Source organism: Durio zibethinus, chromosome 22, assembly GCF_047325235.1.
Source record: "Durio zibethinus cultivar Kanyao isolate XHJ-2024 chromosome 22, ASM4732523v1, whole genome shotgun sequence".
Classification (NCBI taxonomy): domain Eukaryota; kingdom Viridiplantae; phylum Streptophyta; class Magnoliopsida; order Malvales; family Malvaceae; genus Durio; species Durio zibethinus.
Window position 1 is genome coordinate 18,094,750 of NC_143183.1, and position 23,234 is coordinate 18,117,983.

At 30.5% G+C, this 23,234-nt stretch overlaps 2 protein-coding genes, 1 non-coding gene and 1 pseudogene across 4 annotated transcripts; 1 reads left to right on the forward strand and 3 right to left on the reverse strand.

Annotated features, from left to right (window-relative positions):
- The first annotated feature begins 7,205 nt into the window (after window positions 1-7,205).
- LOC111306704 (enoyl-CoA delta isomerase 2, peroxisomal-like) lies at window positions 7,206-8,945 on the forward strand. Its single transcript, XM_022904509.2, has one exon. It carries the CDS (start codon window positions 7,972-7,974, stop codon window positions 8,689-8,691), a length of 720 nt encoding a protein of 239 aa, XP_022760244.1. The 5' UTR covers window positions 7,206-7,971; the 3' UTR covers window positions 8,692-8,945.
- Window positions 7,872-16,141, reverse strand: LOC111307129 (actin-related protein 9-like; annotated as a pseudogene). The gene is made up of 19 exons (XR_016331907.1): window positions 16,121-16,141; window positions 16,004-16,054; window positions 15,500-15,556; window positions 15,327-15,392; window positions 15,137-15,233; window positions 14,723-14,931; window positions 14,369-14,490; window positions 14,080-14,144; window positions 13,490-13,579; window positions 12,579-12,629; window positions 12,239-12,370; window positions 12,090-12,148; window positions 11,926-12,036; window positions 11,636-11,835; window positions 11,506-11,549; window positions 11,367-11,416; window positions 10,600-10,645; window positions 10,118-10,164; window positions 7,872-9,579 (listed from the first exon to the last, which is right to left on the reverse strand). The product of XR_016331907.1 is annotated as an actin-related protein 9-like (transcript).
- Window positions 8,960-9,086, reverse strand: LOC149512656 (U11 spliceosomal RNA). Its single transcript, XR_016332252.1, has one exon. It is a non-coding gene; the product is annotated as a U11 spliceosomal RNA (small nuclear RNA).
- A 919-nt stretch (window positions 16,142-17,060) lies between the features above and the next one.
- On the reverse strand, window positions 17,061-19,270 carry LOC111307389 (uncharacterized). The gene is made up of 5 exons (XM_022905401.2): window positions 18,918-19,270; window positions 17,984-18,098; window positions 17,750-17,839; window positions 17,513-17,611; window positions 17,061-17,430 (listed from the first exon to the last, which is right to left on the reverse strand). Exons 1-5 carry the CDS (start codon window positions 18,983-18,985, stop codon window positions 17,329-17,331), a joined length of 474 nt encoding a protein of 157 aa, XP_022761136.1. The 5' UTR covers window positions 18,986-19,270; the 3' UTR covers window positions 17,061-17,328.
- Between the last annotated feature and the right edge of the window lie 3,964 nt (window positions 19,271-23,234).

A 23,234-nucleotide genomic window follows, 5' to 3' on the forward strand; every position in this document is an offset into this window, starting at 1 on the left:
AACTTTGAAAATTGATTTAGGATTTTTTTTTTGGGCAATTTCAGGTAAAAATGAGGTTGAAAATGAAAAAAAGAGACCGAGAGGAATTTTCTAATGTTTTTTGGGCATTTTCTGAGGCCAATGACAATGACAACTTCAAGGAGAAAAGCTAAAAAGGCTAAAGGTTTTTTTTTTTCTAAAAAGAGTAGAAATAGTTTTTGAAAAATAAATTTCATCCTTTTATAGCTAAAAAATGATGAAATGGTGCGTTTTAAGAAAGCAGATCTGCGCGCCGACTAGACTTGACCCACAACCCACTTCTATTTCAAACCTGGAACTGATTCAACTAAATCGCCAGACTGATCCTACTGAACCTCTTTTAGACTACCCAACTCTTTCTTAAATTTAAGATCGGTTCAACTAAATCGAGCTGAGCTGCTCTAGACCATTGACCAGTTGATTTAGGTTTCTTTTTTATGTTATTTTATTTATTTTTCTAATTTTCATCAAGTTATTTTTTTCCTATTTATACATGTTTAAAATCTTAATCCCTAAAATTGACATTTAAATATTTTCTATAATAAAATAGTGCTAGTAGAAATAAAATTTAAATTTAAAAAATAATGAAGTCCAAAAGTTTATAGTATTTATTCTAAAGAAAACAAGAAAAAATGTTACTAATAAATAAAAAATGTGAAAAAGAAAATTTTTATTTGATAATGAGATTTTAAGGAAATTTTCATAATGATTCTTATGAAATTTTTAAGTGAAAAGATTTTTTAAATACTACTAGCGTATTGAAGTATTTATAAAAATTTTCAATGAATAAAAATTTTCCTTTTTCTTCTAAAAATGTGGAAAATGTGAAAAATATATAAAAATATTAAAAAGGAAAATTATTAAAGAATATTTTTTCTACAAAAAAGGATAAGTAATAAATAATTGAAAATAAAATAATGTAAATACCCAAATAAAGTTTTCATATCAATGTATGAATATTATGTCCCATTATTTGCGTTGCATGAACATAGAAAAAATAGATACGAACCTCCAAGAATGTGATTCTAAGAAAATTAAAATAAAGATTCCAAAAAAATCTTCAGGTAAGAAAATTTTTCTAATGTTACTAATGTACCGAAAGATTTTAAGAGTTTTTCAATAGCAAAATTCTAATATATTTTTTCAAATAAAAAATAGAATAATAATTTTAAAAATAAAAAAGGAAAAATTTTGTGAAAAAAAGTGAGATGATAAAAAATGAAAATAAAAACTCAAAAGCCAAAATTATAAAAAAAAAAAGGGAGAGAAGTTAAGGAAATTATTTTTTTTAAATACCAAAATTAAGACGTCTTTGTTTAGATTAAAAGGTAAAATATAATTAATTGATACTATTTTTTAAAATGGATATCGCTTTTTAAAATAGGTGCCATGGGAGTGCTCATCTTTTCCCATGTGTAACGTACTTTAAAGTCCAAACTATTTTCGCAACCCAAAAATTATCTTTTTAGTAAAGTTTTAATTAATTTTAAGATTTTATTAAAAATGTAAGTTGTAATAGATGGTTAATTGCATTTAGCCAAAAAAAATGGTAACGACTCCTTGTGTTTTTAAATTCGTCGAACGATTCTTAAAACCATTATAATAATTGGAATATAGTATAGAAAAAAATTTCACTTTTTATTTGTGTCGTTATCTTTGTAGACCTGATATTGGATAGCAAATAGATGGTGACTGTTTTGTTTAAGATGGATTCACAAATTGGAAAAAAATCAAAGATTTGATATTCAGTTGGAGGTCCTAATATGCTTATAACAGAGCTTAGAAGAGTTATTAAGATTTGCCAAATCAAAAGTAATATGTTCAATTTGCTTTTAGAAAATAATCTGATCAAGCAAAAAAATATCATCGAGTTCACTTAACTGCAACACTTGATTGCACTTGCTTTTTTTTATGTTAAGGTTTGGCATTTCTTGATAAAGATGAAACTGACAATTCTCACAATCAAATAAATTTTCTTGAGCTTTTTATATTTCTTGTCAATCATAATAAAACCATCAATAGTGTTGTTTTGGAGAATGCATCAAGAAATTCAAAAGTGATAGCACATGATATTCAAAATGATTTTATTCATGTCGTAACAATTTAGACTACCAGTACTATCATGGAAGATCTTGGAGATGGATTATATTTCATTTTACTTGATGAATCTCGTGATGTTTCAATCAAAGAACAAGCTAGTATCGTTTTGCACTATGTAGATTCTAAAGGGCATGTTATTGAACATTTTTTTGGTGTAGTACATTTCAGTGGTACAATCGATTTTTCACTTAAAACAGTTATTGAAGCATATTCTCTAAGCATAATTTAAGTACATCAAGGATTCGTGGGTAATGTCATGATGGAGCAATAACATGCAAGGTGAACTCAATGGTCTAAAAACTTTGATAATGAAAGATAATGTATCTACTTAATATGGTTATTGTTTTGCTCATTAACTTTAATTGACACTTGTAGCTATGATAAAGAATCATGTTCAAATTGCATTTCTTTTCAATATTGTGACAAATGTAATGAATATTGTTAGGACTTTGTGTAAATGAAGAGATGTTCTTTAAGAAAAACAACTTGATAATGTTGTTGAAACATTACAAGTTGGTGAACTTTCTATAATAAAGGGTTTAAATCAAGAAAAAAGTCTTCAATGATCGAGGGAGAAACAATGGGGTTCACATTATGGGTCTTTGATAAATTTGATCCTTATGTTTAGTTCTATTATTGATGTGCTTGAAATTATTGTAAAGAATAGGAATAGCTTAGAGCAAAAAGTTGAAGCTTCTAACTTATTAGATTTAACTAAATCTTTTAACTTTGCTTTCAACTTACATTTGATAAAAATCTCTTAGTGATTACAAATGAATTCTCATTTGCATTACAAAGGTGATATCAAAATATTGTGAATGCAATGGCATTAGTAAGAGTAACAAAGCAACAACTACAAATGATAAAAGATGATGGATGGGAATCTTTGCACAATGAGCTTTCTTTATTTTGTGAAAGAAACAATATTGGCATCCAAAAAATGGATGATATGTTTGTAACTAGTGGAAGACCTCAAAGTAATGCTCAACAATGACAAATTTACATTATTATTGGGTTGAGTTGTTTTATACGGTAATTGATATGTAACTCCAAAAGCTCAACAATCATTTTAATGGGGTGACTATTGAGTTATTTCTTTATGTGGCTTTAAATCCTTGTTTATCTTTTATAACTTTTAATGAGGAAAACTTGACCAATCTTGCTCAATTTTATCCAAATGAATTTTCTAATGTGGAACTACTAGTTCTTAACAATCAACTTGAAACTTATATTGTTGATTTAAAATCTCATGATGAGTTTACAAGTTTGAAAAGCATCAGTGACCTCTCCATAAAACTTGTTGAGACAAAGAAATATTTTTTATATCCATTGGTATACTTGTGAAATTAGCTTTGATATTACCAATATCTACTGCTTTAGTTGAAAGAATTTTTTCTGCTATGAAAATTATGAAGAATTGTTTGCACAATCGAATGAAAGATTCTTAGATGAATGTTTATTTGGTTACATATATAGAGAAAGATATATTTTGTAATATTGATAATGAAAAGATTCTTACAAGGCTATCAAAATATGAAATCTTGTAAATAACAATTATAATATGTTATTTTATATATACATAAAATAGTTTTTAATGCATTTTAATTAATTTATATATATTCAGTATTATATATATTTGTCTCCATTGAATATAAATCTTTGATCTATCCCTGGACATAAAGATCTTGTATTTTTCTTTTGATTTACAATATAAAAAAATTTAGTTAATCTAAATATCACTGATGGTATATAATTTTTTACCACTACATATACCTGTTTCACAATTAGTTATATGGTTAAGAACTATTACTTACAAATTCAATATATTGACGTCACAAATAGTTATGTCCAAAGTAACATATTGCATTGACCAAGAATTATTACTTATAAATTCAATATTAAAATTAATGCCATCTAAATATCAAGATAGATAATATACTCGAATTCAAACCACATTAAAGTGGCTACAAGCTAGCATAAAAGATTAAAATTAGGTCAATGGCAGACTTACCTTAACAGTATCAATCGCTTCATTTGAAGGAATGGCATGTAAGACTCTACAAGTACATAAAAAAAGAGATGAAGATGATTTAGGTGTTGAATCTCTTACATGAACTAAATTAGTACCACTATATTTTAGATAGCACCAAAAAAAAGTCTATTATTCTGAAGACAAGTAAAAAATGGATGTCAATATGTTTCTTTTAACCTACTCCACTAATCAAGGTAATAGATAATAAAAAAAGTAAATATAGAAAGTACAAGCATTCTAGACCAGTAACAAGCCTGAAATAGTAGAGCACATAAAAAACCAGCATTTATATTATTCTCATAACTCTTGAGATGATGAATTAATAAAAAGCACAGTAAGATCCAGTAACTCAAATTTCCATGATGATAGTATGCAAAGAAATGTCAAACACAAGATAATGTAAAAGACAATTATTACCATTTTCTTCACAATTAATGCATTTAAGTCATTCTAAGTCAATATTGCAAATAGAAAGAACTAGGGTATTGGACCTAACCTAAGGTTTCATTATTGAAAACTCCCATGTACATTGCTCCAAAACCACCTGAACCCAACAAATTTGTAAAATTAACAGTTGCAATCCTTAGCTGCTGATAAGTACATCTGATTGGTTTCTTCTTTTCCATGTCATTGAGGAATTTATCCATGGTTAGTGTCAGAAATCAGGAGAGGTGAGTATTGTTCCTAATAAAGGTGTAAATGAATAGAACTTTTGATAAACTGTTTGTGAACATGTTCGATTTTTGTTCATTTATGTTCGTTTATTAAACTTAACAAACGATGTTAAAAAGCATTTTTATGTTCTTTGTTAAACGAACCAAATATGAACAGAGGTCTGTTTGATTCGTTTATGTTTGCGAACAATCTTGTTTAATGTTCATGAATAAATTTGATTATTAACCTTCCATTTTTTTACTAAGGAATTATTCAATACGTTTTTTGCCAAAAAGGCCTTGAATAATCCTTTCCAAAAAATTTTTGAAGATTATTCAAGGTGTTTTTGCCTAAAAAAACACCTTAAATAATTCTCTTTCCTTTTTTCATAGCCTTTTTGGCTAAAAAATTCCTTAAATAATCCCTTAAACCCTAAAAATTAAATATTATTTAAGGCATTTTTGTCAAAAATACCTTGAATAATCACGTCATAAAAATTAAAGTAGATTATTGAAGGCGTTTTTGGCCATAAAGGCCTTGAATAATCCCATTAAATTTTTTGTAAAGGATTATTTGAGGTGTTTCTGGCAAAAAATACCTTGAATAATCCCTTCCAAATTTTTTTTTAGGATTATTCAAGACGTTTTTGCTTAGAAAACACCTTGAATAATTCTTTAAACACTAAACCTTAAAAATTAAGGATTATTTAAGGCATTTTTTGTCATAAATGCCTTGAATAATCCCATAAAAATTGAAGTAGATTATTGAAAGTGTTTTTGAAAATAAACGCCTTGAATAACCCCATTAAATATTTCTGACCAAAAATATTTTGAATAATATCCTTCAATTTTTTTGCTAAGGGATTATTTAAGCTGTCTTTGCTTAGAAAACGCCTTAATTAATCCTTTAAACCCTAAAACCTAAGAATTGAAAATTATTCTAAGGCATTTTTGGCAAAAACGCTTTGAATAATCACCTTATAAAAATTGAATTGAATTATTGAAAGCTTTTTGGCCATAAACGTCTTGAATAACTCTACATCGATTACGAACCAAAACAAGGGATAAGTAAAGCTTACATATTCCCATCATTTTCTTCTACTAGACTTCTGTTACTACTTAAATGAATCCCACACAGCTTAAGAACCAACATAAGATATGAGTAAAGCCTATAAATTCCCATAATCCACTTAATATTTGTTCAACAAAATCAACAATTAGTTGTGAATATTGCAATTTTTCAACAATAATGAGCTGAAAGTTTAAATTTGAAACTTAAAGTTGGAGCTCGTTTGTGTTCGGCTAAAACTCATTGAAAATAGGTGAATCGAGGCTAAAACTCATTAAAAATAGGTGAATCGAGCTCGAACATATGTTGTGGAGTTCGTTAAGAGTTCTTTCATTTATAAACTCGTTTATTACTAATCGAACTGAACTTGAACAGGAGGATACTCGACTTGGTTCATTTATAGCCAGAGTTCCTAATATCTTTAGCTTCTCTCCTTATACCAATGACGATCATTATGACAAGAATAACGATGGTGATGATTACTGCAGAGAGCGTAGGACATCATCACAAATCCATAATTTATCAGTTTCTTTTACATGGATGAAAAAGAAGAAAATAGAACCTGCATATTGAAACGCTAGAGAAATCGAAAACTTTACCTGTAGCAAAAATTCCTGAACTTGATGATAAATGTTTTGAACGATGCATGCTATTCAACTCATCTTCATTTTTCTTCTGTTCACAATGTGATTTCTTTCTTCACAAATCTTGTGCTGAATTACATAAGTATAAGCTAATTTTGTTTCCCATCTGCCGACACTCTCGCATCCTTACTTGAGATCGCATTTTCAAATGTCGAATATGTAAGTGCATCTGTAATAGCTTTACCTATGAATGTAAAGAATATGAGGTGTATTTTTGCCTTCGATGTGCAATTCCTTATACTCTCAAATGTCAAGGACATGAACACCCCTCCTCTTTTATCACGAGTATGAACGACAATGCAACGCTTGTAGTGTTGTATTTATCAAACTTGGAAATACTTTTGAAGAAGAGAATCATCCACACCCTCTCAATTTGGTCAAGAAGATTTATTATTATCCCAGCTGCCTCGTATGTTGTAAACCCTCTCACATTGTCCTTGGGACTGTGTATGTCCGTATCATCTAAGAGAGTAGTTTCATTTCCTGGTGGAAGTTAAGACAGATGTGATTGGTCATAATACTTGAAAACTGTCCTTTTTTTTTTTTTTGCAGGAAGACAAGACCGACAGTACTTGAAACCAGGGTATGTTAATTGCAATGCTTGCTACTTTTGTAATCGTGGCTTAAACTTGTCAGTTTTAAATTTAAATTGTCCGTTGCATCGTGTTGTAGCCATCTTAATTTGAAGCTTGTGAGGTTTGGTTTATCTGTCACCGGAAAATCTTGCTTGTCACTTGTTTTATTTTGTGGAATGAAGAGAGACTGGATTTTCGCTTTGTGATTCTTGTATTTTTAGTAAGAGTTGTGGACTTTTAGGCCACGCTCCATTTGGATCAGGTCCAGTTATAAAACGCAATCTCGGATGATGCATGGAGGGGATTCCCATTTCCCACCAATGAGCAAAGGTTGAGTTTTTAATTTATTAAATGAATAAATCTTTATTTTCTTTTATTTAGTACAAATGTTTCATCCATATATTTTTTTAATTTTTTAGTTTGAATTTTAAAATAAATAAAAAAGTGAAATTTATAAAACAAAAAAAATTACTCATTGTATCATTCAACACAATTCAATGTCCTAATCAACATAATAAAAAAGAAACCTAACTTTTTTTTTTGTTAAGAAAAAAATCACATGATTTCATATGATGTTTTTCCAAAAAAAATAATAATTAAAATTTGAGGATTAAATGATTCAAATTACATTATTTCCATTTTAAATAGTCAGTATAATCTAATAATGTAACGTCAAAAAGATTTTTAATTACATTAAAAAGATTTCTTTTCTTTTAATTTGAACTTTAGTTCAAAAAAAAATCAAGTAAATAATAATTAAATAAAACCAAATAAATAAGATAAGAGGAAAGAAAAACACTAGTTTAACTGTTTAAGATTGAAGAGGAGGTACACATTACAAAGCTTGTGTCGAAGACACGAAAGAAAGTCAATACTCACCATGTGTACGTTGGAGAAACGCGGCGGCCTCTTTATTTTAACCTTGACCGGCGACGATCAGCACCGCCTCAATCCCACTCTCATCAGCTCCATTCTCTCCGCTCTCTCCAAGGCTAAGGCCCAATCAACTAGTGGCTCGGCCCTTATTACCACAGCCCAAGGCAGATTTTTCTCCAATGGCTTTGACCTCGGCTGGGCGCAATCCGCCGGATCCAAAAAAGGAGCTCAAGAACGGTTAAGCCAACTGGTCGAATTGTTAAAGCCTGTCGTCGCCGCTCTAATCAACCTCCCGATGCCCACCTTTGCCGCCATCACCGGCCATGCTGCCGCCGCCGGATTCATCCTCGCTTTGTCTCACGATTACGTAATCATGAGGCGAGATCGAGGGGTTCTTTACATGCCCGAGGTGGACATAGGGTTAACGATTCCCGATTACTTCGATGCGTTGTTTAGGGGAAAGATCGGTGCAGCATCGACTCGGCGCAATATGTTACTGCGGGGATTGAAGATGAAGGGAGACGAGGCGGAGAAAAGAGGGATCGTGGAGGCGGCGTACGATAGCGAGGGTGAAGTGCAGGAAGCTAGCGTGCGCATGGCGGAGGATTTGGCGAAGAGAAAGTGGGACGGCGACGTGTACGCCGAGATCAGGAAAGGGTTGTATCCGGAGCTTTGTGCCAAGCTTGGATTGACCACCAAAGCGTATGCTACACCGAGGCTTTGATTAATGGTTTTTACTATTTGAATAATCGAATGTTGTTTTTAATTTAAAACAGACGTGTTCGCCGAGATCAGGAAAGGGTTGTATCCGGAGCTTTGTGCCAAGCTTGGATTGACCACCAAAGCGTATGCTACACCGAGGCTTTGATTAATGGTTTTTACTATTTGAATAATCGAATGTTGTTTTTAATTTAAAACAGAAGATTTGAAAAGTGTGCTATTGTATGCAATAAGATTTTCTTGAGGTTTCGTTCATAACTATAGACTAGAGATGGAGGGTCGGCCGAGCGAGCCAACCCTATGGCGTTCCACAAATTATGTCGGCCATATGTCTTGATAGCCATACAGCACCCACCAGACGAGGGTGGGCGTGGCATATTTAGCCAACCGACCCTTTTAACTATTACATGTGGTTTGCTAAGCTAGTAAATAGACAACTCTTTTCTGCTACTGGGGTTCTTCGCTCCATGTGGGATGTTTTGCTGTCTGAGACACGTCATTTTAGAATCGACCCTTTAATTGAAGGACGACGAACTAATCAGACGAATACTTATCTCCATTGACAATGAAAACTAGTAATACATGCTGTACAAATTTGATGATATTTCTGATTGTTCACTGCCACACAACCAAGGATGATCAAGTTTTTTTAAAGCAAAAACTGAATTACCCATTGAGCGGTTGAACATATCCTAGTAGAAAAATGCTTTGACATTGCTTAGAGAAGTCCTCTTCTATCAACCAACTTCTAAGAATTTATGTAGCACATTGCCTGTGCTTGAAGGAAATAACAATCCTTGTATTTCCTGCCATTCTCGATGTGAATCCCATTGCGGATCCAGTAATCTCGATTTACCCAAGCATCTCGACCAAAATCTAGAACTCCAAGGATCTGTATAAAGAGTATACAAGAAACATAAGGATTGCATTTGAAGTAAATAAGCAAATCTAGAACAGCTGCAGTTGAGATAACACAAGAAGCAATTTGCGTAAAGGCTGTAAACAGAACCAAGGAGCATTGGCCAAAAAAGAAACATGGAGCATTACCAATATAACGTGCAAAGTAGAATGCATCTTACTTCACACATAACAAAAGAAATATTACCTTCACTATCTCATTTATCAACAACAGCATACATACGAGTGATCTAACCTCCAATCTCACATCATAAAAGAAAATTTCCACTAGATACAGATTATGCATTTTCTAACATCTAGCTTCCCCCGATGTGAAAAAGTTAACCTAGTTTTTATAGTAGTTACTTACGATGACAGTAATTTCTCTCTAGCATTTATCAATTTAAATTTTAAACTGTAAAATTTCACCCCTATGAAGATATGGGATAAGCAAAATACGATAAGAAAATGCACTTTCATTGTACTGTACACAAAAGAGTCCCAAACTTAGAAAAGGATGGTAGATGACTTACAGCTCCGCCCTTTCAAGACACATCGGATTTGGTATTGATTGCAAAACCTATTTAGTAGTGAGAATCCAAGAACATTAAAATCAGCATCCATAGGTAAACAAAGAAAGAGACAAATTATAAGGAACAGAAAACCACAAACAGCCTAGAACCTAATTGAAGTATAAAACTGACTTAAACTAATCATAAAATAATGTTGGACATAAAAGATCTTGTATTTTTCTTTTGATTTACAATATAAAAAAAATTTAGTTAATCTAAATATCGCTGATGGTATATAATTTTTGACCCCTAAATATTCCTTTTTCACAAATAGTTATGTCCAAAGCAACATATTGCATTGACCAGGAATTATTACTTATATATTCAATATTAAAATTAAGTCCATCTAAATATCAAGATTGATAATATACTTGAATTCTAACCACATTGAAGTGGCTACAAGCTGGCACAAAAGATTAAAATTCAGTCAATGGCAGACTTACCTCAACATTATCAATCGCTTCATTTGAAGGAATGGCATGTAAGACTCTGCAAGTATATAAAAGAAGAGATAAGATGATTTGGGTGCTGGAATCTCCTACAGAAACTAAATTAATACCACTGCATTTTAAATAGCACAAGAAAAAGTCTATTATATCGGAGACTTGTTAAAATGGATGTCAATATGTTTCTTTTAACTTACTCCACTAATCAAGGTAATAGATAATAAAGAAAGTGGATATACAAAGTACGAGCATTCCAGACCAGTACTAAGCCCAAAATAATGGAGCACATAAGAAACCAGCATTTATATAATTCTCATAACTACTGAGGTGATGAATTAATAAAAAGCAGAGTAAGATCCAGTCACTAAAATTTCCATGATGATGGTATGCAAGGAAATGTCAAACACAAGATAATGTAGAAGACAATTATTACCATTTTCTTGACAATCAATGCACTTAAGGCATTCTAAGTCAACACTGCAAGTAGAGAGAACTAGGGCATTTCACCTAACCCAAGTTAGTGCTCTTCCAGCCTGATACTTTATAATGTAGGCTTCAAATAAGCAGGTAAACACACCTACTTTCAAAGGTAAGGATCCGAATAGTTAGCTAGAATGCTGAATTTCCAAAATAGACATCTTAATTTTTTTTATTCAACATGTCTTTGTAGAATATCTTAACTGCCTATAATGTTAACGAGAATCATATATATTTTAAGTAGGAGGATGACAAATGGGGCAAGAGAGAGAGAGAGAGAAACCAACCTCTCCTCCACAGCAGGAAATAACCCGCTAGTTAAAGCCACTCCACCAATCTGAAGCATAAAACCAAGTTAAAACTTCAATTATTAAAAAATAAAAGCATCTCATGTAGTCATGTGGTCAATACTTCTAACAAACCCACCAATTGTATGCTACAAAATAATTTTCTTTGCAGGTCTATGCGACCTGTCAATTGAAAAGAACCAAAAGGTTTAGATTGGGATAGTATTATAGCTTATTAGACATGCTAAATTAGTAGAACGAAAACCTACCTGTTGAACGAATGCTACCGGTTATGGCTTCTGCTAGGCCAACCTTCTCTTCTTTCTTTGGTTTCAATGAAAAAAATGGGTAGTTATCCCACATCAGTAAACCAGCACTAATGCCAGGATATAGACCATCTGGCATGTCAGATCTTCTTGGGAATTCAATATGCCATGTTTCTTCCAGCATATCTTCATAGTCATGAAACCTGGTGGAAAACACCATCAAAATAGTGCTTAAGGAATAATTCAAAACTACTTCTACAGAAAAGACAATAACTTGGACAAGTATTACTAACCACAAATGGGGTGTCGAAGGATATAATTCAGGAATCAAAAGTATCAGGTAGAACAAACCAATAGGAGGAACCTACTTAAAATGAACCATCAACAGTAAATCCTTCAAGAAAAGAAAGAAAATGATATCTGAGTTTGATTGAAAATGTAGATTGAGAGCAGTTATCCAGCAGGCATGGCATCCTCATAAGAATGAACTACAGCTAGAGCATCAAGTTCACCCTTCTGTGCAACAGTACAGTGAGAGAGTACAATAAGAGTGTTTCCACAGCAAAGAAACTTAAGAGTACCAGGCTCAGGAGCCACATGATTCACCTTGATTTCACAATAGGACTCTTTTAGCCTGTTCAGCATCAACAGATCTATAGGCTTTGTCAAAATGTCAGTACGAATTTGTGGCCATGTCTGATGATGCCTCTGAGTCCAAAGTAAACATCTTGATATATCCTGGAAAAGAAAAAGTAAATGAGATCACCAACATAAAATAGTAAGATATCTTTATTGTAATCTGAGGTAGAGAAGTTCTAGATGAACCCTTCAAGTTAATGGGCACAAACAGATTTCACCAACATCAACATTAGTTAAACATTCAACAATGAAGCTACTAACTCCGCCTGAAGGAAAGCTGAGGAACAGAAAGAATGAGAAATCAAACCTCTCCACCAAAGGATAAAGTCTTCTCTGTATTAGGTAGAGCCACTCCATCCTGCACATCAGATGAGTTATTAAAAGAGTAAAACCATGGAACTCATAAATTAGTCATTTCCCAGTTATGATACTAATAACAATACCAAGCACAAAATAAACCACGTATTGATTCAGTCTTCTTTACTTCTACGTGCATAAAGAAGAGTTTGCAAGGAAATAGCAAAACCAAAACTGTGGTATGTGAATGCTACCAGATGCTTTTCTTGACAGTGGTCACTCCAAAATGATAACATCATAGTCAAGGTGTTCATTTCTTCTAATAATTTTCATAACAGTGTCAGTTATAGTGGCATTGGTGGAGAAACCAACTACCATGATTTCCATGTATGATTGTGGGAGCAATAGTCTTTCAATTAGTATCAATCCAGTTAAGGAAAAGGTGGTGATGGTGCTTAAGCTAAATATAATATTATGGTGGTAATGACAACAGTGGAAGACCAACGGTATTATGACAGGTAACAGGGTGTTTAATGGAGGTTGTCATGGTGCTAAAGCTAAATGGAAATATTGTAATGACAGCACTCCAAGATTGATGATGTTACAAAAAATAACAGGTATCAAACTGATATTGGATGAGTATAAGATGTTAAAACATAGAAAAAGGTTTCCTCAATCCTGTTATTTAGTTTTTTCTTTTTCCTTTTTTTAAAGGGAGGGAGAGGGTTTGGAGGTGAACTACCCTTCCAACTTCCAAGCTATCTCAAAACCTAATCCTTTGAAATTCCCTCAACAGGAGGGACTTGAAAGTACAGTATTCCATTTAAATAATTTCAGCTTGTGATCCCTTACTCCCAATCGGAACCAAAGAATAAATGTACATAAATAATAAAAGCAACATATTTTATTTGAGTCAGTTACCTCAATGCAAATGACCGATGTCACTTGAGCACCCATATTTACAACACATGCCATCGATAATCCATTCCCAAAAATTGCTGCCAGGCCTCCCTGAAATCATATTTGAAGCAAATACACAAACCAAAGAGTAATTAACTACTTCAAGAGCATTTCTACTAGTAAAGCTGGGACAAGCAAATCTCATGAAAGAACACCATATGACAGAGATACAAGCCCTTATACAAGAGTAAGAACACATGCATATGTACAGATTGTAAATGAGTCAGAAACTTTCATGGAGGAAGCCACTTTTGTCTAATTCGTATCATTCAAGGAAAACAAAAGATCCCTAATAGAGTGCCTATATCATATCATGAGAAACTTATACTACACAATCCATGAATCCATCAAAAACACATGAGGAAAAGCTAATCACACAACCATGGGATCACCACTCTAAAGATTTGCACCTTGCTGAGGTAACAGGCAAGTGCCAATATTAACAAAAGTAATTACTAAGTTCTAACTGGGCTGATACATCATTCAGTTCAATGCAGTTATTAAAACTTGATTTAAATTTGCATCTAAGATGTATGAGAAGAACTTATCGCCTGATGTACCACTGCTGAGCTAAAGCACAAATCTTGCAGTACAATAGATAAGATCTCCTTTATCTCTGCTCTTAACAACCCACATAATTGTAAATTACAAATACTCCCATATAATCTACAGCATTTCATTCAGTCACAGCAGATATTCAAGAGATATAGTCAATCAGATAAAGGGGTGATCTTATTGACACACACAAACTGAATCTGGATCTTCTACCACATGACAGAGTATACAGAAACAAAGGATGAGACTTTCCCAATTGGAAAATGATAATCAATTTTTAAATACCACGATTATCAAAATGTCTCTTGCACAACAAGAATAGCAAAACATAAGCTCCTTTCTTGGTGAGGGATATGTAATTTCTCTAACAAAATCCAGTCCCATAGATCATGCAGATCTTCAAGGACCTGCAGGATAATAAAGTAATCTTAATAAAGTAGTAACTTTGTCCCTTTTTTAAAACAATCAGTGCAACTGTATCAATAATGAAGTTTATTATCTCAATGTAAAACAACAAATTGAGCAGGATCAAGATAATTCAAGGTGTAATTGCTGCAATGTGATTTGCTAAACCCTAAAAGGGGAAATAACATGCATGTTCCTTGAATGTAGGAAAGCCAATGAACATAGCGGCTATACCTGCTGCATGGGATAATGTTGCAAAATATTTAGGTGACCCCCACGAATAGGGCAACCTAAGCAATATGGCTCTGTGGAAGATATCCCTAGTGCTTCCTCACCAAATATGACCTCCCTGTACTTGCATTCAGTCAAAGTAGGTTCCTCCAACTCATTACCTTCATGTTTGACCAAGGACTCATTTTTGACACTTTTATCCATTGAACTTTCTGCATAACCAATAGCCATGTATAAGAAGATGGAAGTAAGACCAAAGCAATAGAAATAAAAACTGGAAATATTAAGAACCACAATATCCAAAGAAACTGCTTAGAATCAGCAGTAAACAAGGTGCACCATCAATGTTTCACAGATCCATTCAAACAAAAAAGTGAGAAGATGGTACAAGGTGAAAAATTGGAAATTTCTAATTACCCGGTGCCACTGATGGCTTTAGGTCCTTCACATCAGTCCAAGTGAAGGCTCCATCCTTCCTGGTATTCTGAGGTTTATGCCCATCAGCGTGTCCCATCTGCACATTAGTTTTAGTAATTTTAGTACTACAAGCTCTAATTGGTCAATATATAGCCACCATCATTGGCATACTTCAGCTTAAAATTCTTACCTTCCGTGGGACAGAATTATTAGCAACCTCTTCATCAAGAAAAGGTATCTTCAACAACGACGCAATCTTTCAAATAAACAAACATTGAATTCAAAATTTGATTACTATATATAATATGTAAATATAAACAAAAAAAAAAAAAAAGAAACCAAAGTCAAAATGAACACACTCACGACATCATAAGCTTTTTCGCGCTCCATATGCTGCACTGTGGTGTGCGGGGTCGATTTCTAGTTAATTGATAAGATGCATATATTTTTCTATATTTTTTAAATTATTTGAAATCATAATATATCCATAAATTTAATTTTTTTTATCATATACCATACTTAAATTATAGAAACGTGTTTAATATTTCTTTTAGAAGTGTAACATAATATTGTAAACTTTTATACATTATTTTCTTTTCTACAAAAGTATTAACTATGGTGTAAAAAAATAAAGTGTAACATGAAAAAAAAAAGGAAAAAAAACGTGTCAAAGTCTTTTATAGGAAAATTAGTATGATAGTGAAAGACTGAAAACTTGTTTTATCAATGCATTTCTTATTTCCTACTCAAAATTATTTTGAGATCTTGTTAAACATTTTTTTTTTTTTGAAATCTTGTTTACCAATTAGTCGATAACCATTTGGTACATTTTACTCTTAGCTTTACTCAACATTGATTCTGTCTTGCTTTGCTTGCATTACCCGTAATTGCTAGTCCTTGTGCCGTAACTCGGAACCCCTACATAATCAACGCAACAATGAGTACAAAAGTTCATTTCAGTTGGACGTGAAAATGCCAGCTTACCTCCCAAGAAAGTTGAGGCATAAAGGTAATTTACTTCGTAATTTTAAACAAGATGATTCGGCATGAAAGCTATATGAAAATTATATGAATTAAAAAATTGGCAAAAAATGCATAAATTTAGAAAAATCTAAAAACCATATTTTATGTTTAAATATGTTTATACTAATTAAGATAAAATAATTTTTATATTTTATAAGCATTTGACAAATATATATGTACAAATTATTAGATTGTCTATGCCTATTACTCCTAATAATAAAGAGTTCAATTTTGATTTTGAGTTTTACGACTGAAAAAAAACGTGTTAGAGAGATTGCTTCCCTAATAAAATCCGATTCAGCTTAGCTCAACTTCAAATTAATCAAAATTCAAAGTGATTATCAGATATAGAGAGTCTCAAACCCAAAAAAAAAAAAAAAAAAAAAAAAAAACCAGATAAACATATAAGTTATGATAGGCGTCCATTCTCGCAGAGCTAGAACGACTTTGCCCTGTGCATTCCACCACAACACTCCTAGGCCCAGCAGAGGCGTTAATCCTAGTCTTGGGCTTTTACTTTGCATTACTTACAGGTAAATTATTACAGGCAGAAAAATATGACCCAAACCATGCATATATTCATCTTGAGAACATCCACTGCAACTTCCTGAATGGCAGTGGAAGAATGAAAAAGTAAAGAGAGGTGAGGTGAAAAAGTCATAATCCAAAGATCAAAAATGCAAAAGAACAATAAAAATTAAAGCCGGGATCCTGATATTTTCCAGTTCTCTATGAATCCATCCTATCCCGTGAACTAATAATCATATCAGATGCAGTATCTTGCTCCATTATGGAATACATGAATGGATGCAATAAACATTGATAATTACTGAAAGTTTGCTGCTTTAAAGGGCAGCCATGGTTCCAGTACCATAAAATATAGATTAAGTCATTTGAAGTCTAAACCAGGAAATAAAAGTATTCATTAAAACCCTAATTTTTGAACTCAGAAATCAAATTTTCATAGAAAATAAACAAGAGGCAACACATAGTGTTTAAGTGAATAAAGAACTAATAAAAAACATTTTAACTCCTAAAATTGGGAAACAATCAAGTGTTGCGTAGATCTGCAAAATATTATCTGGCGCTGCACAGCAACTACTAGACATGGTTTAAATATGAAAACCTGAAGAACTTTCCACCTTTTACCAGCTGCTTCTTCAATATACTTAAGCAGCTTTTGGCTTAATGGCCTTCTTCTTTAGTTGCCTTTTTGGTATTGAGTTTTTCATCCCCCAGAAGAAAATTAACGCACCACATTGTGCAACACACTGCCATTGATTAAAAAAAAAAATCAATGAAGTTCTCGCGTCATAACGCCTAGGAACACGTTAGGCATACATTTGTACATACCTGCAAGAAATCACTGAGCAGAACAGAGTATTGGGGCTCATTGGGATGATAGTTGTAGAAGTCATAGAGAAGAGGAGTGCTAACCAGCAAGTAGACAAACTATGGCAAAAGAAAGGAGAATTAAATGAGACATAATTGTAGAATCAGAAGAAACCGCTAGGTGCAGTTGCATACATAAACTTCCTTTTAAGTTCAAATGTAATCAAAATCATCACCAAAAAGAAATGAAATTCTAACCAGGAGGAAGGCTCCAAAGCCATGACCAAATACAAATAGAATAGCACCAAGTCCTTTCAAAGCAATGGCAGCTGCAACTAATTGTTTAACCTATGTAAAAATGTCTCCATGTAAGAAAAAAAAAGTACATCTAGAGCAATGCGAAAAAGATATATCATATTAACACAAACTTAATATATTAAAATAAGAAAGAAATTCATTACAAGTTAGTAAGAGAAGAAAATAAAATCTTACTTCAATATCAGGCAAATTTACATGGAGTTGAGAAGATACGTGTTTCTTGGCAAGATCAAGCTTTGGTATCAAATCCTTAGCAGCAGGCCCGCCATCAACCCCAAATTCATTGAACCTGCCAACATATTAAATATATCACTATATCTACAACATATCATTAGCGTTTAATGACTGGTCCTACCCGACCTCTTTACAGCCTAACCGCTCTTATGATTATTAGTGCAATAACTGGCAACAATACAGCAGCAGTGAAATAAACTAAATATAGCAGCAGTGAAGTAAACTAGAAGTAAACTAAATATAGCAACAGTGAAGTAAACTAAGTACAGGGCCAATCACCGAAATTACACCATCCACACCAGAATGGTGATGATGAGATTTCGGCAAAGCATGAGAAATTCAGGGCATTGAACCGACTGCCAGATTAGACAAGGACACATGAGTTTCCACTTCATGGAACTCAGATTCATCTTCTCAAAACAAAACATGGCCTACACAATAATATCTCCAGGATGTACTTAAACAATACAACCATTTTCACTAAAACTAACCATCCAGTTTTAAACTGGCAACTATTAGGTTTATTCAAACCCCCTCCCAAAAAAAAAACAAAAAAGTAAGAAACTCTTTGTCCTGGCAAATTATAACATTTAAAATATAAAGTATAAAATTCAAAATTTGAAAAAAAAAAAAAACATTTTTGCTACTAACTCCCAAATTTACAATCTTGAAAAGTGGCCCAGATCCTCAACAAAAGTCTTCATTAATCACATTTATAAATTAAAGAAAATGATCCAAAAGTACCCAAAAAAATACCCAAACCATAGCAAAAACAAAATAAAATAAAATACAGATCTAAAACATAAACATATTTCTAAAACAACCCAACAAATAGATTGAAAGAGATCTCAAACAATAGAGAAAGAGTGATTACATTTGCCAAGCGGAGAGGACGAAAATTGAAGCAAAGAAAACTCGTCCCGCAAATGAAGCAAAACCCATTTTTTACCGCTTGGTTTCGAGCAAAAAAATAAAAAGTGCTCAAAGAGCAAATTTCAGAGTTTCCTTTTCTCTTCTTTGCTGCTACCTTCTCTCGAGAAGAAGAGCGAGAGGGGAAATTCTGGGGTTTTTGTTTTCTTAGAGGTGGTCGGGGTCTTGATGGCGTCAATTATTTATTAATTAAAAAGAAATTAAAGTGGAAAAAAATCGAACTTCAAGAATATTGATTGAGGTGAGATGAATACGGAAGAGGTGAATCGAGATCCAATTTCACTACATTACTACTATATCACATGTTTCGTACTTCTGGGTTTGGAGTTTTGCTTAATTACGCCTTTGACATAACTGTAAGAATACTTTTTTAGCCAGAATTTTATAGCAGTTTAGAGGTTAATTTAGTAAAAAGGCACTGTAAAAATTACTATATGATGACAAATTAAAAATATATAAATTGTACCCCAAAAATTTAAATATCTATAGTATTTAAGTATTAAAAATATATTGATTTAATTTTGAAACATTAAAAGTTAAAACTAGCCAAAATGTAATATTTTGTCCATAATTTAAAAATATTATTTTGTAATTAATTTATATCTTAATTATATATAAATTTAATATTTTATTAAATTAATTTTTTATTAAAATATTAAATAATAAATTTATTAATATTATATATAATTAAGTAAATAATTAAATATATTTTATATATACGTTGAAATAAGTCCAGATAAATTAAATCTAATTTCAACCATCTTAACTATTTTTTATATAAAATCCATTCTCGATCCAATTTCGATTTAAAAAAAAAAAAATCACTCTATCTGATAAGGATGGAACGAATCGCAAATCATAAAATCTAAGTTATTTTGTTATTTTTAAATCAAATCCTTTAATGCAAGTGATAGATTTCCATCATTTATTCAATTTTCACTCAGCATTTTTTTTGTAAAAAATCACTAAATCTAAAGTATAGTCATAAAATTCAATAAAATTAAAGTATACTGATAAAACTTAGCATTAATCTTTTATATAGTAAAAATTTGACATTAATTTTAAATTTTATCATTTTTTTCAACAAATAAAAGTAAACTTTTTATATATATAATTATATATCCAAAGTATTTCGAGTTGAACATACTCTATATAAGTAATTGATAGTCTTCAAGAGGATTACCTCACCTAACAAAAAAATTTTTATGTAAATAATAAAAATCATAGATGTATCACCAAAAAATTAATTAAATTAATAAAAAAAAGAACTATTTTTCTTTGTTAACTAAGATGTTATTATTTTTTAATAACATTTTGAAAATAAAATTTTAAATACGTCAAATTGATACGAGAGAATGTAACCATAAAATCATTAGATGAGACAATTAAGCTAGATAAAACTTAGGGGCATCTTTTACTAAAAAAAACCACTATATAAGTTGAAATTATTTGGCACTTATTTTTATCCTTAAATCTTTCCTTTAAAGCAAATTTTGTGATTATATCACTTTGGCCTAAAAAAAAAAATACATTTGCTTTAGTTTTATAAGGTTTATCATTGTGATTGTGCATATTGAATTAATTATAGTCAAAGATTAATGAAATTATTTAATATTTGTACGCAAATATTGACAAATAATTTCTATTTAAGACTAAAATATAAATGCGTTTAGTTAGGGATGATTTTAATTTGTTAGTTTAATGAAAAAAAAAAAAAAAACTCTTTCTTGTATATTCATTTACTACTCATCTACCTCCACCAACTCACCCTTTCTATTGCCCATATCTTAAATTAATTGCATTGAAACAAAACATGGCTTTAAATACCACCATAACTCGCCCATTCTCAACTCATTCAAGAAATATTTTTGAGAAATTAAAAATAATAAGTTCAATTTTTATTTTGATCGATAAAATTATAGCTTTTCAATTTTTTTGGTAATGAGTATTCCAAAGACAATTGTTGGGTGTTAAAGGCTTATATGCTTAAATAATGTACATGATGATTTTTAATGCATTAAATTATTTTGTATAATTATTTAACAAGTGTCTTTTAAATATTCCTAGGAAAAACTTTTGTGGAATAAAATATTAATTTACCATTTCATTTATGTGAGTGGTTCAAAAATTTACTACTAATTTTTTTAATTGGTATAATTTTATCATTATATTTTTAATTTTCATGCAAATTTATCATTATACTTATAATTTTGTATCAAACTTGATCAAGTTGTAATAATTACAAAATATTATATAAAGTATGTCGTTAAAAAATATTTTATAATTAAAAAATTTGTTTTAAAAGATAACAAATAATAAATTTAAAGTTCAAATTTTAACATGGATAATTTTTTTTTTAATTTTTTGATTAAGTTCTTCTTTGTAAAAAAACTATTTTATAATTAAAAAATCTGAAAAATAACTTTATAAAAAAAAAAAGCCAAAATCAATTGAAGAGTTTGAGGTGGCATTCTATTCAATAGAAAATGCCTTGAGGAAAGAAGAAAAAATAAAATAGAGATAAGATATAAATTTACCACTTTATTTAAGTGAGAATCTGAATTTACAATTAATATTTTAATTAGTATAATTTTATCATTATACTTTTAATCTTGAAGCAAATTAATCATCGGACTTCTAACTTTTTTTTTTTATAAGTTTAAGTTTTAAAATATTCATAAATAATTAAATATCATCTTAATAATAGTCCATAAACATTTTAAATATTTTACTTACAAATAATTTCCTTTTTAAAGCAACCTGATGTCTCCTCAATCTTTTTTACAATGTGCATAAATAAAGAAAGTAATCGTTTTTAGTGAACGTGGTCTAATTATTTTTTTATTCTTTTGAAATGTTTAATAAATTGTTATACATTTTTGACATAAATTAATATTTTTTGTTATTTATTTATTTTTGAATATTTCAAAAACCAATCATCTTTCCTATTTATTGTTGCTCTTTCAACATGGATTATTGATGAGAAAGGAAATTTTAATTAAACTGAAAAAAAATTTATCCAATTATAATCGGATCTAATTTAATTTGATCAAATAAATGACTCAAATTCCAATAACTTAGATGTCAAATAATTTAAATTAATTTAATATTAAAATTTAATAATTTGAATTTCAAATTACTCAAACTCTAATAAATTAAATGTCAAATTTGAATAATTTTAACTTAAAACATCCAAATATTTAGTTATGGTGTAATTTGTTAGTTAATTATTATCATTATAAATTTTTTATAATTAATTAATTATTCAATGATATATTATATAAATATAGTAATTGATTATAATTATAATTTTTTTATATTTATAATTTCATAAAAAATCCAAATTTCTTAAAAAAAAAAAAACTTAAAAATCAAATCAAAATCCAGCTTGATCCATCCAATTTGACACCGGCAATGCATCCTATGAATTGGGTTCCCCATTTCTCATAAACAACTTTGACATACATTATAGGTAGAAACAATTTAACAAAAAAAAAGAAAAAGGTTTTAGTGAGAAACAAGAGATCATGAATAAGATCTGATCTCATTTCATCATCTGTCATGTTTGATTTAGGTGAGTTGTTATTTTCACGTGCAGGTCAATCAGCTTATACTCTATAAATAAGTTTTATAATTTTATACTTTCAATTAATTAAACATTAATTTTAAAAAAATTAAAGAGAGAAAAAAGAAAAAAAAATATTTAAAGTCAGGCATGCTATTAGCACACTTGACTTTAATTACGGGATTGCATAAGAACGTGTCAACAGAGGCCCAATAATTCATTGTTCATTGCTTCTTTCCATGAATTTTGACTAGGATTTCAAAATGATTTTGTCAGTTCTTTTTTCTCTTTGCTTTTCTTTTATTTATTTTATTATTTGTTGAGATCTGGGATTCCCAAAGTCTGGTTTCTCTGCAATTGCTTGTGCTTTTGCCAAACTCCTTTTTTTGTAAAATTACATTAAATTTGAGTGTGCAATTATTTTTGCTGGGCAAGGGAAATACCCTAATTAATGTGAGTACTTATATTTGGGTAGGTTTTACGAAGTAGGTAATTTTTTTTCTTTCAAAATATATATTATATAACATTAAAAGACATAGATATCTTTATTTTATTATCAATGACGTATTTAGAATTTATTTATAATATATAAAATTTAAAATTTAAAATAATATATTATTTTATTATTATAAATATTTGATGAATTTTCATATCTTAAAAAATATAATTGTATTATTTTAATACCATCAATTACAT

Coding starts and splice junctions, on each gene's coding strand:
- LOC111306704 (XM_022904509.2), top strand. CDS start 7,972: ATGTGTACGTTGGAGAAACGCGGCGGCCTCTTTATTTTAACCTTGACC.
- LOC111307389 (XM_022905401.2), bottom strand. CDS start 18,985: ATGGGTTTTGCTTCATTTGCGGGACGAGTTTTCTTTGCTTCAATTTTC. Junction 18,099..18,917: donor GTCCTCTCCGCTTGGCAAAT/GTAATCACTCTT, acceptor ATATGTTGGCAG/GTTCAATGAATTTGGGGTTG. Junction 17,431..17,512: donor TGCTCAGTGATTTCTTGCAG/GTATGTACAAAT, acceptor AATCAATGGCAG/TGTGTTGCACAATGTGGTGC.